The 22,138-nt window shown below is 32.7% G+C and overlaps 2 protein-coding genes across 2 annotated transcripts; both read left to right on the top strand.

Moving 5' to 3' along the window:
- Positions 1–396: 396 nt before the first annotated feature.
- LOC106716989 (plexin domain-containing protein 2) lies at positions 397–17,114 on the top strand. Its single transcript, XM_045686010.1, has 12 exons — positions 397–668; positions 4,900–5,124; positions 10,640–10,768; positions 12,315–12,385; positions 12,606–12,734; positions 13,173–13,365; positions 13,823–14,029; positions 14,764–14,915; positions 14,992–15,064; positions 15,652–15,783; positions 16,123–16,316; positions 16,438–17,114. Exons 1-12 carry the CDS (start codon positions 590–592, stop codon positions 16,504–16,506), a joined length of 1,653 nt encoding a protein of 550 aa, XP_045541966.1. The 5' UTR covers positions 397–589; the 3' UTR covers positions 16,507–17,114.
- A 2,886-nt stretch (positions 17,115–20,000) lies between these two features.
- Positions 20,001–20,632, top strand: LOC123723483. The gene has a single exon (XM_045686240.1). The coding sequence runs from the start codon at positions 20,103–20,105 to the stop codon at positions 20,589–20,591; it is 489 nt and encodes a 162-aa protein (XP_045542196.1). The 5' UTR covers positions 20,001–20,102; the 3' UTR covers positions 20,592–20,632.
- Positions 20,633–22,138: the final 1,506 nt, after the last annotated feature.

A 22,138-nucleotide genomic window follows, 5' to 3' on the forward strand; every position in this document is an offset into this window, starting at 1 on the left:
CTGTGATCAAAATGTTGTGTTTTGTTATTATTATAAAATTATTAATTTATGTTTTAAAAATGTCACCTCTATAAATGTTATTAAACATTACTAAATATAAAAAAAAACACTAGAAAAGAGGTAGAGTTTATTTTTCTTTATATAGATAAATATTGTAATGTAAATGACAACATTGGGAAAATTTTGAACTGGAAAAAGTACAAGCATCAATACTATGAATAAATCTATGCAAAAAGCACAAAACATTTTATTAAACTTAGAACTCACCGGAGTTCATTCTTTTACAGTAACATGGTATGTCAATTTTTATCGTTTGGTTGGTATTAGTGCGCAGTTGGTCTCCAGTGACATTTATAGCAATCCTCCTCAATCCTCAGATTATCTAAAGTCTAAATTGAATTTATTTTACTCTGTGACCATTGTCCATGTGAATCTGTATTTTGTGTCCAATCCTGTGTCGTTGTAACGCTAGGCGTTAGGTACATTATATTGCACAGAATACAGGAACTGCAATACATACGCCAGCGTGGAAAGCTACTAAGTTAATTTGTCTATTTTGGATTTGGGGAACGTGTCATTTTCAAGAAAAATGTTACTTTCTCTATTGCCGAAGGTGATGGCCACCACGTCACTGTTACTACTGATTTGGTTTAGCCACTGCGTAAAGGGTAAGTGCATACTAAAAATGTAGTGTCGTTCAGTTAAAACTTTAATTAAGATTGTCATAGTTTGTACACTGTCTGGTTCCGTTGTATTAAAACTTATATTACTTATGTTTTAAAACATTACGAAATGACATCATTGAATTGATATCGTAATGTTTTATATGAATTACTTAATACAATTGTGTTGGTAATCTGGAAATATGGGACAATAATCGCAGGCGATCAGTACATCAGTTCTAATAAGCTTAAGGGAAATGTGGGTTAAAAAAGACTTAGTCTTTAAAAGTAAATGTAATGGATATGTTCAGATGTAACTCAAATTTGTGTGTAGTTAAACTAAAAGAATAAAAAAGGATTAAACTCTTATCCTTTCTTATTTAGTTGAAATTTATTCACATATTACTCATATACTCATATTCAGTAAATAAGACTGTTAATAGAGCTGTTATAGTTGTGTTAAAAGAACATAATATTGCCAATCTAATCGGATATTCAAAATTTTCCTACTTTATTATATAGATTATTTGTGGGAGCATATAATAGCTTAGCAAATTAATCAAATTTGGAATATGCACATGCGGCAAAGAAACCAAAAATGACTTCCTTTTAAATTCCATTTAGACAAAGTCACTCAATAGCTAGTTGTGTATGCATTTTGCCATTCAAGCTAGAAGTTTTTCATATATTTCAATTAAAATGTGTAAAATAATGTATCCGATGCTAAATTACAGTCTACATTCTAAATTTGTAAACTTAACAGATTTTTGGCAAGTGTGAAAGATGATTGACACTAGTATTCTACTCATATGCATAAATGTAGTCAGACTATCAACAATCCAATCTGAACAAAAGTCAACGGCAACTATATCGAGACTTATAATCATCATCTATTAAAATTAAAAAACAAATCTCAGTAAATAAATGAATTATATTGTTTTTTACTTGAGGTTTTTTTAGCATTTCATGTATGAGTCCTACAAATATCAATTGACTATAAAAAGCTAATTTCAGCCTATATTAAGATACATAGAAATATATAAGATATATATATATAAAGGCCATCAAGAAAAGACCTATGGTTCCTCTGGCATTGAGGAGGCATGTCCTTTGGATCAAATAATTTCAGGTGGTCCTTTGCTCGTTTACTCCCTTCTCCCATAAAAAAGTTAGCTACATTACAAAGAGGATCTTATGACTTATTTTACGTTGACAAGGGGCTACTGTCATAATTTAGTTTGACTTATGCTCACTGGTTCAGATATCATTGCTGGTCTATTGATACATAATACATTGATTGTTACACACAGTATACCAACAAATTTATCTAATTGGGTGAGTATAAGTCAAACTAAATTATGAAAGGTTACCAATCCCTCCGTCATCACCAAAAAATTGGCACAAGATCCTTGTAATACTCTAACTTGTTATGTTTTCCCTTTTATGTCTTACCGACCCAGATGAGGTTGTGTCACTACATCTTATTTGTTACATATTTTTAGATATTGTTTTGACTTTGTCATTGCAATGCTTGCCTTCTTTAATTAGTAGCATGAACAAGAATGTTGTTGCGACCTCGGGGTTGCATCCAGCTTTATTACTTCAGCCTTTTTGGAAATTTTTATAAAATATTTTCCTTTTTGACATTCATTCAGTTTTGACGTTTTTTACATCTTGTTTTATATTAAACTAGCTGTTGTCTGCGACACCGACTGCGCGCATTTAAAAAAAAAATTAATAGGGGTATGAAAAATAGATGTTCGCCGATTCTCAGACCTACTCAATATGCTCACAAAATTTCATGAGAATCGGTCAAGCCGTTTCGGAGGAGTACAGGAACGAACATTGTGACACGAGAATTTTTTTTAAATAAGATTTATTGTGTAAATAATTAATCAGTCCATTCTACCACGTTCAAATGGATTTTGGACACTGCCTCGCAGGCACAAAATGTCGGCGCCAATGCCGAGGCCACGTCCAAATGTTTTACTGATGCATTCAGTAAAATGAGTATTTAAACAGTGCAGATTTTCCACACAAAACCACGACGGCAGAAACTCTACACAATGCTTAAAGGCCGGCAATGCATCTGCGGTTCCTCTGGCGTTGCGTATGTCCATGGGCGTCGGATCAAATAACTTTAGGTGGTCCGTTGCTCGTTTGCCCCCTTCTCCTATATAAAAAAAAAAATGTCAGAGGTTCGTACACAACGCCCGTTGCCGACATTACTCGCCAATCGCTGGCATCTTGTAGCAAGTCTAGACAGTTGACATAAAAAAAAAAATTCTTTATTTAACTATAAGCCATTTTTCACAAAATTAGTGGGGCTCTGTCTCCCGAACTAGTTAAAACTGTGTTTCGGGAGGCAGCGCCTTCTCTTATATATTACTTAATTAAGCGTTAGTTACTATATTATATATGTTAAAAGATACATTGTATTTTGTTATATTAAAGAGACAATTTGTGTGTAATAATATGTGTTTTGTGTGTTTGTGTTTGAAAGTGTATGTGTATGTGTAATTTTTTTTTCTTAATATTCTTCAAATTTATTTGAAATTTGTAACGTCTGGTATTTTTATTGCGTTATTTTTAATAGATTTTCAGTATAGTCTTAGTCAATTGCCATTAGCCATTGTGTTATATATTTTTTAAATTTAAAATTACTCAAATTGACATGTAGTTGCTATGCCGACTTGCGACGCAACCATTCAATATTAGTTTCTATGATTAACGTTGTCTTGTGTACGAAGGGCCTAAGTGACACTTGATTAAAATATCCGCCCACATAATTTACAGTGTAAATGAAGTAATTTAGTTCAACAATTAATACAATAAAGTTAATGTCTACAGAAAAACCTTTATTTCGTTGCATGTCATTGACACTCGTGAAATTGTTATTTGTTTGTTATGTAGAAATCCCGAATTTTAATAAAAAAAAAAGCTTATACACCCAGCTTGTAATGAAATTTTTAATTAAATGTATATGTTATGGTGGTTACCCCAAAAAGGTGAAGAAAGAGTAAAGAATAAGAAATTATCTTTTTCATGTAAATAACGCGATGGCTATTATTCGCAAAACTCGCTAATTACCACAGTGATTTACTACAAAAGTAAGATTAGTTGCGTAGAGTATTCCTAAAATATTGTTAGAGAGAATGTTAGGGTATACCTAAATTAATCCTTAAAATTATTAGTTGATAGTAAAGTAAATAATCCTAACAATGAAGTATATTCCATCGAAGCGTTTTTGACACTATAGTTTTCGCTGTAAGCGACTTGTACATCAAAAATATGGTCATTCTTTTTTTTTAAAATACTCGGAGAATATTATGTTTTTATACAAGTAGGTATTTCGGTAGTGGAAATCAATGTTAAGGCCGGCGATTATTCGAACCAACTACTAAATGAAAAACACTAGAGTTGTGATTTAATATTCTACATTTTGTTCAGTCATCGAGTGTCACCGGCAGCTAATCGTGTATATGTCCAGTTCCCGGATATCAACCAATAACACTGCCTCTTATTACGACCGGACGTCTTATTACCATCTATTGCTACTTTCTTAATAATTTGTTAAAAACACACATATCGCTTAAATTTCGACATTCGTTTACTAACGGATCCATTAAATCTCACTTAATATTATAAATGCGAATGTTTAGATGGATGGATGGATGTTTGTTTGAAGGTATTTTCAGAACAGCTGAATGGATCTTGATGAAATTTGGTACGGTTATAGAACATAATCTGGAAGAACACATAGGCTACTTATAAAGTTTTTTTTTAATATCGCGCGGACGGAATCGCGGGCGACAGTTAGTAATCTATAAACAACGATTTGATATTATTATGATAGAAAAAATGTTTTCCTAACAATCTATTATAATCATTTTTAGACAAACATTTCTTAATGTAAAAACAATGTTTATATAGCTTTGTTTGTTTTATTTGTTTATTCAGTTGTCCCACAACAGGCGTAAACTTATTTTTTGTAAACAGTAAGGATTGAGTAACGTAAACGTTTGTTATATCATTGGAGTAATAGAAATGGAAATGAATTGTCGCAGCGATTCTAAGATTATCAAGATCATATCGCGTAGCAATGAAAATAGACGTGTTTTTAACCCTAGCCGTATTTCAAACTGCAATACAACTAGTTGGTTCTGGTACTTTCAGTTTGTTATATTACTTATGTGTAAATTGTTTATTTTTGGTGATAAAATTTTCTTTTCTCCAGGGAGTAATGTGGATTACACATTAGATGAGAGCTTGGTTACTTTCGATAGAGAACCAAATATAGTATTATTGGAACATGAGCGTTATCGACGTGACGCTCCAGGCCCTACGACGCCCGCTCCGGAATCCACCACGACAACACCGGTTACTGTTCCCAACGGTTCCACCAAACCTACTCAATCAACTTCCGCAGACGACATCAATAGGACAATCAACAGCTCTCCCAGTAAGTACACCACTTTTCAAATGTCAAGGCAAAGAATTCAAAAGAAAAAATACTTCTTATTTGTAGACAGTAAATATTTATTATCGGTATTATTGTTTTATGTTATGTTATCTTGTTAATTTCGTTGTTTTTTGTTCAATCCATATAAAAAATGCTCAGTCCCTTGAGTTTAGTTATAAAGAGTTACACTGTATATAATATTAGTATGATTAAAATGTTTGTATGTTCAACGGATATAATATAATAGCGAGACGTCCTCCTGCGTTTTATTATTTATGGGCATACGAAAAGAAATAAAACATACGAGGAGCCTCAAGTACAATATTCTTATTTTACGAATTCAAGTAAAACCGGTATTGTTTGTGCTAAGACCTCTGCGTGATCCTACAATATGTTTTCTTATTATAAGCTTGGCATTCGTCTTTAGTTATTGTTTAATGTTTCCATAATTTACCCGCGACGTGGCCGTACGGTGGCCGATGATCTCAGTACATATTATTTGCCTAAGGGAAATTACACAGGTGTTTACAATGACGTAGCTCGGTTTTTGTTATTTATCGTTCCAATTTCTCGATTACTATTTCAAATAACATTTTCGTATGGCGTTGTCGATTTCATAAAAAGTGTTTGTTTAATTTTTAAAATGGTTACATTTCTTCCCATCGTCATTTCACAATAAAGTATTATTTATTTTACACGATGCAGTTTTCTTGAAATATAACAATAATATGTTCTATTCACACGTTATAAATTTGGAATTCGATATGAAAAATGTCGAAATTGAAGTTAAAACAAAACTGCATGACATCAAATTGCGTCGAGTAGGTGAATTGAAATAGTTGTCCCATTGTTTTTTATGCGCACACACTCATTCATCGCTCTTAATGAGCTGACACGAGATAAATGCGTCGTCTTTGTGTACCTCTGTTATTGCTTTAAGACTATATTTATATATATACGTGCGTTATTTGCCGATGTAAAGCAGATCGCCATAGAACCGTAAAGTGTCGTAACTACGTCTTACTGCTAGAACATAGTCTCAAGGTCTTTTAACGTTATTTGGGCCATAATTAAATCACCGCACTCTGATATTATGATAAACTTATAAATAAATACGATTACAAGTTACGTATTATGTCACGTGTATTTAGTCACGTATTGTGTACTCTAATGATACCAAGAACCCTACAGACAATCGTAGAAAATGAACGTGTACTTGTCGACTCATCACAAAGGCTTCGTTGTAATTTATTCACGGTCTTTGTTTAAAAAATGAACTAACTACAGTATATTAATTCCTTTTAAGTTTTCAATTATTCTTTACCTAAAAACTATATTGTTGGAAACAATACTATGGTTTTTGAAAGACAAAATTACGTAAAATCGGAAATAAAATACGAAAACTAGTGAAATAATATATGTATTAATTGCCGTGTAGATTTTTAATTATTTAAACTAATTGTTTTATTTAAACTATAACTAATAATAACTATTGTAAAACATTAAAACAAAACATTTAAATTTGAAAACATTGACAAAAATCTTACATATCCTCATATAAATTGTTATCCCCATATTGTTATTTTAACAAATTATAAGTCTAAAAAATAAGTTTCAAGCTCCAAGCTGTATGAATGACGATACTTCCATACTAAACTACTCAAAACAAAATAGGGCCCACCGAAACTTTGTCTCTAATCGTGTTTATAAATAACTCATATACTTATCATTGACTAAATGAAGCACTACCACTTCTAGCACACATGTTTATTACTTCATAATGATGTTTCAAAAGTTAACTTTTTTGTTGATTTCAAGTGGGGAGACAAAAAAGTAAAGTGCTTACCCATTTACCCATTTCTTAAATTTTCAATCGTTTGTGTTCTCATTCTTGCTTTAAGCGCAATACTTTGATCATACTTTGTTTAGCTGTGTTTTTTCGTTTCGGCATTATTCCCGATTACAATGCCAGGTTCTCGTCGTCATATGGATGTGGAAACTTCGACAAGGGCAGTTCTTTTGCTTCAAGAGGGAAAATCGCAAAGATCGGTTGCATCTCGCCTTGGTGTGTCACGGCGAGCTATTCGAAACGTATGGGAGCGGTTCCAGGAGACAGGTAGTGTGGCTAGAAGACCTGGATCAAGAAGGATTCGAGCCACATCTGCTCAAGAAGACCGGTACATTCGATTGACTGCGCGCCGGGACCGCACGACAACCGCCCGGACCTTGCAATCCTGGCTAAGGCAATCTACTGGCACACGCGTTAGTGGTCAAACCATTCGGAATCGTCTCCACGAGGACGGGCATCATTCTAGGATGCGTGTTATTCGTTTAAAATTAACAAGGGCTCACCGGGCAGCACGTTTGAGGTTTGCGCGTGAGCATTTGCACTGGACCATGGACAATTGGAGGATAGTACTCTTTTCAGACGAGTGTAAAGTCAAGTTTTTTAGCGATGACAGACGTGTACGTGTGTGGAGAAGAGAAGGAGAACGTTTTCCTGAACCATGCATGCACGGTACTGATCGTTTTGGGGGCCCGAGTGTGATGATATGGGGCGGTATAAGCTTGTTAGGCAAAACAGAGCTAGTGATCTTGAACGAAGGCACGGTCACTGCAGCCAGTTACGTCGAGCAAGTAATCCGACCTCATGTCATCCCATATTCACAAAGAGTAGGTGATAATTTTGTGTTTATGCAAGACAACGCTCGTGCGCATACAGCTAGAGTCATTCAGAGGGCACTTTCTGATGCCAATATCCCGGTTTTACCTTGGCCAGCAATGAGTCCCGATCTCAAACCGATTGAGCATTTATGGGATCTATTGAAAAGAAGGCTTAAAGAGACCCATAGCCACGTTAACAGCCAACAGGACCTCATAAACGCGCTGAAACTCTGTTGGGAACGAATACCCGACCAAAACCTCACTCATCTGATTGAGAGTGTTCCAGATAGGCTCAGAGAGTGCATACGGAGCAAAGGAGGTCCTACTCGATACTAAAGAAAAGCTCCCGGCAAGTTTATTAAAAACAAACAGTGACTATAAAAGTTTTTATTGACAGACTACTTAGTGCTCATTTTCTCTAAAAATGAGTATTTGAGTGTATTGCGATAAAATTAAACAATTCAAACGTTATTTTGTGTTTACTTAATGTGTAAAACCCTTATTCAACATCGACTAATTGTAAAAATGTAATAATCATGTATGCACATAAATTAAGGGACAAAAAGATGGTGGGCCCTATTTTGTTTTGAGTAGTATATTTTTATACCTTTTAACCACTTACAAATCTTTTTTCGCAATAAAACCATATGTCTTTCTCAGGCTCTAGACCAGAGTTCCCCAAACTTTTTTGTGTCGTAGACCCCTTGCCATGTTTTTCCGCGTTAGGTAGTCCGTACTTACCTGATATTGATTTCTTGTAAATTTCTAACTGTAGTGAAGTTTAGTGTTAAAAAATTAAACTATTGAGGAGTACTCGTGTAATTTTGCATGATTGAATATTAAACTACTAATAACTTAAGTCATGATTGGCGTAATATATCTATCTTTGCTAACTACGAGTACAAAACTAAAATTTAATAAAAAATAATGTACTTACTTTTCTCCAGCACTCTCAAACAAAATAACATTGACTCACTATAATTTGTGTGATATACTATATGTTTATATTTTTTAAAATATTTTCTTAGCACTTTCCATTTCAAGATTCAGGAAACGAATAAACGTATTTGTCCCACATTCGTATTTATAGAGTGACGAATTGAACAAATCAGTACAAGGTAGCGAAGCTCTGAGATTGCGACTCTCAGATTTTTACAAGTTCAAAATGTATTGCGACCACAAAGCGAATACCAACATCCTACAATTTACACAATTTTATAAACATGTATAATATTTTTTTTACTTCATATGTACTTTTATAAATAACTAGCTTTTACCCGCGACTCCGTCCGCGCGGAATAAAAAATAGATAACGGGGTAAAAATTATCTTATGTCCGTTTCCTGGTTCTAAGCTATCTGCCCACCAATTTTCAGTCAAATCGATTCAGCCGTTCTTGAGTTATAAATAGTGTAACTAACACGACTTTCTTTTATATATATAAGAAGATAGATATATAGATGTATATGTTTTGATATTATAAGATAGTATGATGTAAGTAAATAGGTGCTATCAGTGTACGTGGTGAGATCCACTATCTTGGTCCCCATTTTCATTTCATGGACCCCCTAATTTTTTTTTCGCTGATGTAGACCCCTTGCAGGTTGTCATGGACCCCTAGGGGTTAATGTAGACCACTTTGGGAATCACTGCTCTAGACTATCTGTGTACCAAAAATAACATAATTTTAAATAGGGTTCCGTAGTTTTTACGTGAAAGAGCGACAGACAGAGTTACTTTTACATTTTTAATATTAGTAAGGATTTCTGAAACATATAAAATATCGTGCTGGCGTAGTTTTAGCGCATCGTCTGCTTTCATTTGCGAATACTTGCCTCGCTATATATGTAATTAAACTTTAAATATAGTTTATGTATTTTTTTTTTTAGTAATATTAATGCATTGCAATATCTGACATAAGGCCAATGCGAAATATTTTTGTTGCTATTGCTTATTTTTTTTTGCACTCTGTATCTTTGTTCCTGTCTTCATCGTTAATGTTATTTTAAATACGATTTACAATTGGATGATTAGAAGAAAACTAATTGTAAACTAGAATAGCAATAAACAGAATAGCAAGTATAAGCGACACTCAATTCTGTTTTGTGGAAAATAAAATATCATTATAAAAGACAATGAGCTTAAACAATCAATGACCTCAATTCATATTTTACAATTATCGTATTTGTACTTTGCACCCAATGTCAAGACGACGACATACATATTAGCTGGCTTTGACACTCGCTGAAGATAACCTGTTGAGAATAACAACGAGATAACATATGCAATTGAGTCATACAGATCAAAATGTCGTTTTGTTAATTATCTTTTCAATTTACTGTTACTGTACTCTATTTAAAACTCAAACCCCTCATTCGCACGGGCGTTTTTTTATTGCGCTGTAAAAAAACATTCAAATAGAATAAATACATTAACATGTTTGTTCATACGGCGACGCTTTTAAAACGCAACGCTTTTTTATCGCGCAGTGTTGCATTTTGAGCGCTGGGCGGACTGAACAAGAGTGATTTTAAAGCGTTCGTCGCTTGAGAGCCGCCATCGCTGAGTTTTAACGCGACGTTATTAAAGCGCCCGTGTGATTGAGGGCTTATACCAATGTTGTAGAATTTTTAGTTATCTAGACAAATGTTTTGCACCTGAAAATATACTTTCAAATGACGCCTTGTTCAATGTTCAATTGTTTAAAGTTTTTAGAGAATGCAAGACAAATCCTAGTCCTGCCAAACTTCTGTGGATGATGATGAACATTTAGCTGCATACGTTTGCGATGTGTCATTTAATCGTAGTACAAATGGGTGTTAAACAAATGTTCCCTTTTAACTGTATTTCAGAGCCCTCTACCCCAGCTGTAGCTACAGTCACCAAGATACCGTTGCTGGGAGTCAATGGAAGTGGAATACTTCGCGTTAATCTCACTGAGAACATGCCCAAAGTGAGTGAGCCTCTTCTACCCGACGATAGTAAGTAGCTCTTTTTTACCTTTAAATGTTATCTAGTTACATAAAATTTGTTTGGTTTGAAAGACAACCGCTATATAGTGATTGGGAAATGTGTGCTCCAGCAATAGAGACAAGAAGCGTTGTTCTTAAGAGTTGGTTAAATATTTGGTAATATATTTAATACTAGCTGTCCCCCGCGACTCTGTTCGCGCGGAATTAAAACATCTTTGCCAATTTTTCACCAAGATCCGAAGAGCCATTCCGGTGACACATTCAAACAAACATTCATCCATCCATCTAAACATTAGCATTTATAATATTAGAAAGATGAACCAATATATGAAAGAAAAATGTAATAATTTCTTTCGCAATATTTTGCTAATTATATTTCGCTAATTGTATTTCGCTGAAATGTTTATGGAGCATAAAGGATCGATTCTCCTAAGTAAAATGCTCTAGAGGCCCCATTATTTAAATTTGAATACTCAAGAGCATGAAATAAAGTTATACTATCAAATGTTATGGTTATTACAAAGAAAGGGCGTGACGTATTTCAAATACTACTTAATTAGAGTAATGCACTGTTAGTCATTAAGATAAATAAACTGCGGTCATTAGTGGATCGTATGTGTTGCCGTATTTAAAAGTTGATTTTTATGGTAGCAACATGGAACATAAATTATATCAAAAGGAATCATTAATGTTACCATTTTCCAAATAGAAATATATTAGTAAGATATTTATTACTTTAATTACTACTTTTAACTACGTAGGTTACTAATATAAATGAGAAATTTTAGATAAAAGGATGTTTGTCTCCGGAACGGTTTAACGGATCATAATTAAATTTGGCATAGATTTAGAACATAGTCTGAAAGAACACATAGGCTACTTATTAAGTTTTCTTTTTTTAATACCGCTAGGACGGAGTGGCGGGCGACAGCTAGTCCAATATAAATTGCCTCATTATATAAGTATAATGATTTAGATTTTTTGTTTATTTGTTTTGGATTAAAGTATTCAAGCACCAATTATATGTGATATGTTTTTTCAAGTTCGTCTATTATATCAATGTAATCTGAACTCAGTTAAAATTAACCAATGATAGTAAATTGAATGTGAACTTAGTTATTGTTTACTACATACGTTTGAATTTTCTGTTGGAAAGCAATCGGACAAAGTCTTACAGATGTAGAAGTGTATCATATCTTAAAATGCACATGTGTTATTAGGATTAAGTGATAAAATTGATATTAACAGGCTGCTTCCTCGGTTGCCGTCTATCTTCATAAAGATTTCTTGCACTTATTTAATACTTCATCCATTGATATCAGGATTAGACATCTCTTTCTTATCTATTTAAAATATTTGGTGAAGGAAGGGGATAAATATAAGTAGGCCTCGCCTCTTACCAATGTACATAAATAAAATAGATGTAATCTCTAATAATTAGAACACTTACTGATGCCGTATAAAAAATGTTAAATCATTACGCCACGTTGAATTAATCACCGGTTTTAATGCATACTATGTATTCCGTGTATGTGATACTTATGTTTCTTTTCAGATATCTCTGATGTGTTTAGGGAAACACCGGAAACTATTAAAGCTGAACACAATCTCACCAGTTTGATTTATGTAAGTACTGTAATGAAATTACTTTGGAATCCATAACAATCATGATTTCACCATTGTTACCTAATTTTTTTTATAATAATTTTCTGTTAAAGATAACTATTTATTAACTTTTAATGATATAAACAATAATCCACTCTTGATTGGTTGTTACGAGTTAGTTTGTCATCGTTGTCATTTTGATGTTTGTTTTGTATTAATCGTTTATTATATTTGTACGCAGGACAATCACATGTTCTACAATAGCACATTCATCGGTAATGTCTCCTATGTGAAGGAATATTGGGCAAATATCACTGAGAGAAAACCAGAAATACACGAAGTACTCAGTAACTCGCATCGACGTGCTACGGTAAAATTTTATCCATCTATCCATTTTAGTTTGTGGTCCATTGCTGGGCAAACGCCACTCCATGTAACCATTTATCCAGTGCACTCCCGTAACTGACCAGATCGGTCCGTCTTGTGGGAGGCATGTCTTTTCTAGGGTGACCTGTGACCATCGTGCTAAGTTCTCATTGTCAGATCGGCCGTCTGTTCTACCAGGAATATGCTTGTTATAAACTAAATTAATTTAATTAATGTTGACGTTAGAGTAATGATACTTAATGTGCTAAAACTCAGCACAATAAATAATTGTCATAATGGAACACGAGATAAATACACTGCGTAGTTTTCTAATAGCAGTAAATTATTCTGAAGTGACGTCATCAAAGAAAAACTTTATATAGCTAAGATCCAGTAGCTAATAGAAATAACGAAATGTGTTTTTTGCGTTTATCTTTTTCAGACACTGAAATTGAGTTTTGATTTTCCATTCTACGGTCAAGATATACGGAACATAACTGTTGCTACCGGCGGCTTTATCTACACCGGTGAACATGTACACAATTGGCTTGCAGCCACACAGTACATCGCACCATTAATGGCCAACTTTGACACCACCCTCACCAATGACAGCATGGTCAAAATGTACGATGATGGTGAGTGTAATCAACAATAATAAAGTACGCGCTGCGCAGTGCTCTCGACCCTTCCCTCTACACCTAAAATTGTGCACTGCGAAACAACTCATGTATATAAAGGCTTTTATAGGGTATAATATTGTTATAAAATAATTTAATATATAAATTTCCACCATTGTGAAGCTTGATGTTTATTTTCAGAACTGTTCTATTGTACTTTACATTTATTTTTGAATTATTTAATATATTATCCATAGATTAGATGAATGGAATATAAAAATATATTACAAATAGAGTTTACTAAATACAAGTTTGATTATATAACAATATAAAATATTTATACAACTGTGAAATATTCAGTGACTTAAATTGATGAATGGGATATACCTTTGTATTTATATTATTGCCTTGAGTTAGGTAAAGTCATTGTTTTAAAATTAATTATAGTATTATAGTAATATATATGCTGTTTTAGGAACCAAGTTTACAGTGATCTGGGAGAATGTGACGCTGCAAGAAGATGCAACAAAGAAATTCACATTTGCAGCCACTCTGAACAAGAATGGAGATATTGTGTTCACATACAAGGATATCCCTATACCAGTTCAGCAAATAAATGATAAGGAACATCCCGTCAAAGTGGGCATCAGTGATGCTTACTTGAAAGATAAATACCTATTCAGTAAGTTGTTTTTTTTTTTTAATTTATCTAACTGATTACAATTTTCTTTAGCCTTTTTTATGAGATCAAAATAATTTTGATGAAAATTAATATAGAACTCATCTTACTAATATTATAAATGCTAAATAGATGGATGTTTGTTAAAAGGGTTTGTTTGTCCTGAACATTTCAACCGATCTTGATAAAATTTGGCACAAATATAGAACATAGTCTAGAAAAACACACAGGCTACTTATTATGTTTTTTTTTTTGTAACACCTAGTTGTAAATATTTTCGCCTACGAAATCATGGACACGAGCTAGAATTCTCGTGAAATTAGGTATGAATGTAGGTCATTAACATATCACTATTGCAGAAACAATAATAACTTACTCATCTTCTGTTATTATTAAAAATAAATATTTATATTAAATGTCTTCTGTTATCTTATGCACAAGATAATTCTCTACGTTGCATTATAAACAATGGCAAAGGTTATCTATTTCGTCTGTAATATTTCCATTTATATTACTGTGTATTTATTTCCTTCGTTAAATATAATCACTTAAATATTAATTTAGGTCAGGCATAAACATTTCATTGTTTTTTTTTTTACTAAATATGTACTCTCAACCACATAACTCATCACTTGACCACGTACATTCTTCTCAATAATTTTTTTCTTTACTTAGCTCCAAAATGTTTAATTCTTTAATTTTTGTGAAAAAGCTATATCTTCCTTTTTTATCAACAGACGTGAGACATAAGACAATATACGAGTATCATCGCATCTCTTTCAAGAACCACGAGATTTCGAACAACACTATCTTGAAATTGACTGCACTGCCGACCTGCATTCAGTACAATACTTGTGAGAGCTGCGCCAACCACGATACTGGCTTCCAGGTAATCATCAAAAAAAAATTATCTGCTTTAAAAATCTATAAATGTATTCCTAATTAAATGTACAATCTTTTTTCAGTGTCTATGGTGTGAACAACTCCGTAAATGTTCAAGCGGCACCGACAGAAACAAACAAGATTGGATGGTTAGAAGTAAGTTTACTATTAATTTAGTTTAAATATTACATTAAAATCATTATCGTTTGATAATGGTTGAAATTATTAACGTGTGAAAAACATATTCGCGATTTCAAGGGTTACAGCGTTTATGCTTTCCAGCGTCGATATGTACATTTATATGACGTTCTAACGTTGATGGAAAATAAATTCAAAGATATGTGTGAACTCAACTAACACACTCTGGGTCAGCGTGATTGTCTATGTCCTAACTTAGGGTAGGCTCCGAGCCCCTCAGTGGGATTACGTTCATTACTTCAAATGGATAAATGTAACTTTTGGAAATGCTTTAATATTTATTTGTACGACATATCTATATATATAAAAGAAAGTCGTGTTAGTTACACTATTTATAACTCAAGATCGGTCGAACTGATTTAATTGAAAATTGATGGGGAGGTAGCTTAGAACCAGGAAGAGGACATAGGATAATTTTTACCCCGTTTTCTATTTTTTATTCCGCGCGGACGGAGTTGCGGGTAAAAGCTAGTTTTTAATAAAGTGACTTATGTAATTATATTTTGTTTGTATTTGCAATGTCTAATTATAATCAATATCATTAGATTGCGACAGAGAGCCTATCATGAACGCATCGTCTTGCCCCGCTCATGCACCGATCAACGCGCCCTCTGACAATACCAACACAGCGTACACCACAGACGGACAGAACAACTCTGTAGTTGTTGTTAGCACAGGTAAAGCAATGTTAATTTCATTATTCTTTCACATCTGACAAAAATGTCTATTTTGAGAACCCATAGACTAAACCTTGTTTATGATTTCCAGAGTGTGAAGTGTCTTTTGATTTGTATTTTTCTGTGAAATTTCATAGAGTTGCATTCAAAGAGAGTTATTGATATTATTTTCTATTTAGCTTTATTTAATTCCATACAAATATGCTTTGTATGGAAAATAAAGTACAATATAATAAAGTGCAATGTACATTTTTCTAAATTGTATGGACCACATTGTGGTTAAATGCCTCCTCCTAATTACAATTTTTATTTACCACAACTATATTTTTTAATTAATAGTGCACACTGATGCGGATACTAAGTCGAGTAGTGAGCGGGTGGGAGGTATGGTGGTCGCAGGCCCTGCTGAGCGGTCGCCAGTAGGAGGTGCAGTCGCAGCGTTTGTTCTCGTAGCGCTCGTCTGCTGCTTCGGAGCCTGGATCCTGTACGCCTTCAAGAACCCTCACACCCGCAGCGGACAGTTCCTTATCAAGGTATACGCCTTTTCAAATATCTTGGCTCAATGTCTGAATGCTGCGCTGTGAAGCCGTGCGATGTACCAAGCTACCAATAGAACACTCTGGGACATATTGAAACTACAATTTTTTTTTACAGTATCGACCTTCTCAATGGGGATGGAGACGCGGTGAGGCGCGATACACCGCCGCCACCATACATATGTAAGGAAAGTGCGCACGCGCAGTGATGACGTCACACCGCAACAACTGTGACAACCGTAAATCGTAGCGCGGATTGCCCTTGATCCGTTTCCGAAACATAAACTACTCCGGATTTTAAAATCCAACTCAAGGCCATCCATTTTTCAACCTTAATAACCGTCCTTATTAAAAATAAAAGAAAAACCGACTTCAAAAAATATATATCTTGTCTTATATTTACCAATTTCTACATTTCTTCGATGGAATAATTGCTGGAGTCTTCTGTAATATCATCAAAACTCAATGTTCCATTTTCAACATAAAACTTCCATTGTAATATTTAAGTTACGAGATAAAAAGAAATAGTGCAAATTGATTAATAATTCAAACTTTTTGTAGTCGGTTTGAAATAACTTTAGATTGTTTTAGTATCCATGCTGCCTTTATACAGATCTTATTACAATGTTATATATTGTTGTATGTAAGTAAAGCTAAGTAAGACCCTGTTAATATACTGTAAATATCTTTTAACTATCATTCCCGAGTACAAATTAAAAATTAATAATTGTGCCTTTACCTATCTACTATAAAACACTGCCCTATACAAACCATATATTAATCTTCTTACTATATGTTCCAGAACACTACATTAAATAGCTATTATTATTCAAATTGAATCCTTAATTTTTTTTTAAAAAAAGTATACAAAATATTGAATTGTAAACTGATCAGTTTTTTTTTATGAAGGTAGATTAAAAACCGTCCAATTTCTATAATGTTTTTAACACGTGAAAGTAAATTAAGGTATGCCTTTTTTTAAAATAAATCTATCACATTGTACTGGAATCCATCCAAAAAAATATCTATATTTGTTAAATGTTAACACATTGCACAATGTCAAATGTCATCTTGTTATTGCCATAAAATGTGATACGATAGACAAATGGTTTTATAAGGTACGTTAAATTTTTATAAGGCAGCTAAAATCTTAAATATTAACATATATAAATAAATCAAAATATTTGAAATTAACCGAATATAACATATTAATTAATTATGTATTTTTTAACATATAAAAATTATATTAAACATTTACTAGATACGTATATTGAAATTGATAATTAAATTTTAAATTTTACTTAATTATAAGTACTTAAGGAATTTCTAAGGAACAAGGTTTGTTTGTGATACGTATTATGATTATAACTTTATACATTCTTGGTTTTAACTAACATAAAGTTGATAAGTTTCGTATGAACAATTGGTTTACATCGCTGTTTATGTTATTGTCATTTCATTTGCATATTTGCAGGGCTTCCAAATGCACAATTTAAAATTACTTAGTGCATAAAATCGACCATCATATTTTTATTTGTAATTTTGTATTGTTTAGATGTATTATTTGTTACATGAAGAAAAATTGAAATTATTGTTCAATTTGAAAATAAAAATGTTTATATGTTTAATAGTAAAATTATCGTTTTTAATGTAGCTTTCTGCTTACTTTAAACAATGTCTAATTGTGTTATTGACTTATATATTTAATTTATACGTGAATTTTATTACTCATTATTATTTGGAATCTCAGTGCTTCTTTATTATGGTAAATTCAATTTATATGTATTTGGTATTTGTATATTATAGTTTAGTTAGCAGCTCCTATACCTAGATTTTTTTAATTCAATTTTATAGGTTAAATTCAAGTTTACAATTGAACTGATCAACAATCTGCGCTACAATTTGCATCTCCACGTAAGCAAATGTAATTTTATGTCCATATGTATCTTTGGTTCCGTAAGACATATCGGCGAGTCCGTCCTATTTACATATAAATATAAGACAATTAAATCAAACTATATCTGATTAAATCATTCAAAGTCATGCTCCCAAATCTAATATAATATTTGTTATTAGCAAATTATAATAAAACTATGACGTATCTTCTACATTTTTCTATATTTTATATGACACATACAAAACATTTTTCATAACCAAACAAATATCTAGGAATTTGACAATAAAACGCATCTTTTAGGAAATATCTAGCCGAATTAAATATGAATTCATATCACCAGCTATCTTCGTAGAAGGTAAAAGAAAATAGATGCTTAAATTAAACAAATACAGGTGATGATCATAAGAGTTTTTGTCTTACGGGACTTTACCTTGTTCACGTGCACTAAGTGTATGTTGGATCAATTTTTAAAATGTATTTCTATTAAGAGGTGTTTCGGAGTAATTTAATGTATATGTCAAAGTGATATTATTTGTATTATTGTCGTGTTATTTTTGTAACAACTTTCAGTTTCTTCATCTGGTGAATTACAGGAATGGATCAGAATACACCAAAGATTTTTGAGGAAACAACAAAAGTTTTATTTTCCGTCGTTTGAGATGTTTAATAAATACCGCAATATGTAACATTTTCGAGTCCACTAGTTTTATTTAGATGTTATTGTTTACTAAAATTATATAAAATAAATAAAATTTTTATTTTTAAGCGCCCGCTCATGAATTATTCCTCGACAATAAAAAAGTGGCATTAACACTTGTTTTATTTCACGTAACGTTTTAGTTTCGAATGAGGTAACGAGTCAATATTTCGGCAAGTTAATTTTTTTCTGGTTACCGATTGTTTGAGACCAAAATTTATGTATAAAACATATCGTCATACCTGTGAGTCATCGTCTTTGACAAAACAAAGATAACAAAATGTTTTAAAAGGCAACTTCGTTCTTAGAACCCCACAGTTAGTCCACTATTCCCCTTGAAATATAACAAATAGGGGTTTACATGTCGAAGTTATCCCACCTGTGCAATTCTAATGTAGTTTTGTACAATCGCGACAATAATTATTAAGAACATTAACTACATCTTCAAACAGAGCCTTGAGAAGTCGTACTTATGTTAGTCGTTTTAAATCATTAATTTTTATATCATTGTCTAGATATTTAAAAGATTGTTCGTTTTTAAAAAACGAACACTTATTTCTGACTAGCGGTCTCACGCGACTTCGTTAGCACAGTATAAAAAGTAGCCTATAATGTGTCTGCGTGCATCTCCTCACCTACCTTTCTATCAAAGTCCCGTCAAAATCGGTCCAACTGATCTGGAGATTACTCGGAACCAACGCTGCTTTGCGGAGAGACATAGACGAAAATTTGGAAAATTAGTTTTTCCTTATCAGGAACGCAACATTAACGTCCACTAAATATGATGCAAACTGCACATCTCAGCGAAGAAATTCAACTATGTATGTGTAGTCAACTAACCCGCACTGGGCCAACCAACCTGGTTAGGATTGAGACTGGGGATATGAACTGACGAATTTAAACATGTACCAATAAATTTTTATTTCGTTATCTACCTAAGTCATTATAGAATTATTCTTTTAGCCGGTATACAAAAATGTTTGTATTTGGTGCCATTACACCTACGATGTACATGAATTTTGGAATAATAAAACAGTCCGCAATCCTACTACGGTCAGTCTCGTTACCGCCGTACCATGTACATGTTCATTGTGTGTCGAACAATAGCCGACAATAAAACAAAGTTTTAGGCATCTATTGTACTTGAAAATTTTACGTGCACCTGAAACAACTCGCGTTAATAACACAAATGTATCGAATTGCAATATGCTTAATTGTCTCTATAATCGAAGGCGGCGGCAGGAAGTTGGCTTGCAAAAATCCAAAAACAGCGCTTGAAATTGGCAAATGGGCACACAATTTGAAGCATCTGGACTCTGCGGTTATCGAAAACGGACCAGTTTCTATGCACGAGGGACAAATGTACGTATATGAAAACTATTTCCCGAATTATATTATCAAATACGTCCATGTCGACAATGTCGCTATAAAATCTTGCGGAGCCAATGCACAAGTGAAGAAAGGTGGCGTTGACGCTTCTTCGGTTCTTATCGTCCTACACGCCGATATAAACGAGGAGATCCGGTCAGTGATCGACATCTGGGGCACGGCGAATGGAGTCCCCGCAAAAGGCGTCGCATCTCATCCCGAACACTACAAAGGTGGTATGAAGTCCATTTACCTCTTTAGCGATCGACGAGCCGTTAACCACAACACAGGTTTCAGAAAAAATAGATAATGATCAAACGGAAAAATATTTATTGTTGTAATAGTTTAATTATAAATTAAATGTTTTGTACTGCTGATGTTATATTTTTTTAAGTAAAATTATTATATTATTTTAATAGATACAACTCGTATGGATCCAAAAGCGATTGCTTGTTCTGTTGAGAAAATTAAGATTAAATCTCATTTAAGGATTTGTTACATTTGTCTTACTAATATTAAAAATGCGAATATTTAGAGGGATGTATGTTTGTCTGAAGATATCTCCGGAACAGCTCAACGGAACTTGATGAAATTTAGCACAGATGTAGAACTTGATCTGGAAGAACACATAGGCTACTGCGTAGGTTATTACGCTTTTTTTAATTCCGTTGACAGCTTTTTATAATATTAGTAAGATTAGGGCACAAACTGTATCTAGCTTCCCAAGAAACCCTACAGCTACCAGCTGTCCTTTGGTTTAGAAATGCACATGTGACAAACCATAGAGCTTTGATTTCTATCATTGTCGCTTAAGATTCTTTACAGTTAAAGGTCAACTAATGGAATCACCTAAATTAATCATTATTCTTCAATGTTTCATTATTTTTTTACGAAGTAATCTAGGAATTAGGGAGAAAAAATACAAAGCATAATAAATGAATAAGAATGAATTTGATTTTATATCTTTATTTAAATCAAATTATTGATTTAACAAAAATCAGATAAGATAAGAGTACACAGCTTAAACATAATGTTTGTGGCACAGGTAACACTAATTTATTTAATTAGATCTGCTAACTCTTTGGGTTGTTACTTAAATTCTTTTTTTGAGGTTATACTTATTAGGCGGTTATTTTTTCAAATTTGTTTCAAAGATATAACATAGAAAATTGGAAAATCGATCGTTATAAAACCTTTTAAATAATAAAGGCATTAAGACTAAACAAGGGCAAACATTTTAATTATAAAGTCAGCAGAACTAATTGAAGTTTTAAAAAAAATGGTTTACTCATTTTAAACACATTGTTGACTAGACACAAATAATAATATATTTTTTTAATATTTAATACGTATAAATTAAAATTATTTTAATCTACGAATGAAACATAAACTTACGCTATTCCATTATTACGTGACATTAAAGATGATTTTTTTATTGCACATTAAAAATTTTGTACTTTAAAGCTTAAACTATTGCGCGTATCCGATATTCAACAAAAGGTTACAAACACAATATACATCATAAAATCGTTATATTCAAAATACTTTCTGTACAACAAAATACTTTGTACGTAATTCGGTTTCTTTACAATATGGCAGTTTGCATTTTTATTGATATGCAATTTTATAAATTTCAAAGATCGTGTAGAAAAAATCTAGAAGTTACGTATATCGTGTAGAAAAAATCCTCAAAATAATATAGTTCACATAAAAGAGGAATATTCTAAAATGTTTGTGTCAGACGAATTTTGAACACTAAATGGTAATATTTATACACATTTTGTTTGCTTTAATGTTGTTCATAGTTTTTATACGTTAAACTAAATAATTAGTTTTATAGGTATAAGAGTCGAAAAA

This window comes from Papilio machaon, chromosome Z (genome assembly GCF_912999745.1).
Source record: "Papilio machaon chromosome Z, ilPapMach1.1, whole genome shotgun sequence".
Taxonomy (NCBI): Eukaryota; Metazoa; Arthropoda; class Insecta; order Lepidoptera; family Papilionidae; genus Papilio; species Papilio machaon.

Excerpts from the sequence above, each read along its gene's own strand:
- LOC106716989 (XM_045686010.1), top strand. The coding sequence starts at position 590 with ATGTTACTTTCTCTATTGCCGAAGGTGATGGCCACCACGTCACTGTTA. Across the intron at positions 13,366-13,822 it reads GGTCAAAATGTACGATGATG|GAACCAAGTTTACAGTGATC; the intron begins GTGAGTGTAATC and ends ATGCTGTTTTAG. Across the intron at positions 15,784-16,122 it reads TGTAGTTGTTGTTAGCACAG|TGCACACTGATGCGGATACT; the intron begins GTAAAGCAATGT and ends TTTAATTAATAG.
- LOC123723483 (XM_045686240.1), top strand. The coding sequence starts at position 20,103 with ATGTATCGAATTGCAATATGCTTAATTGTCTCTATAATCGAAGGCGGC.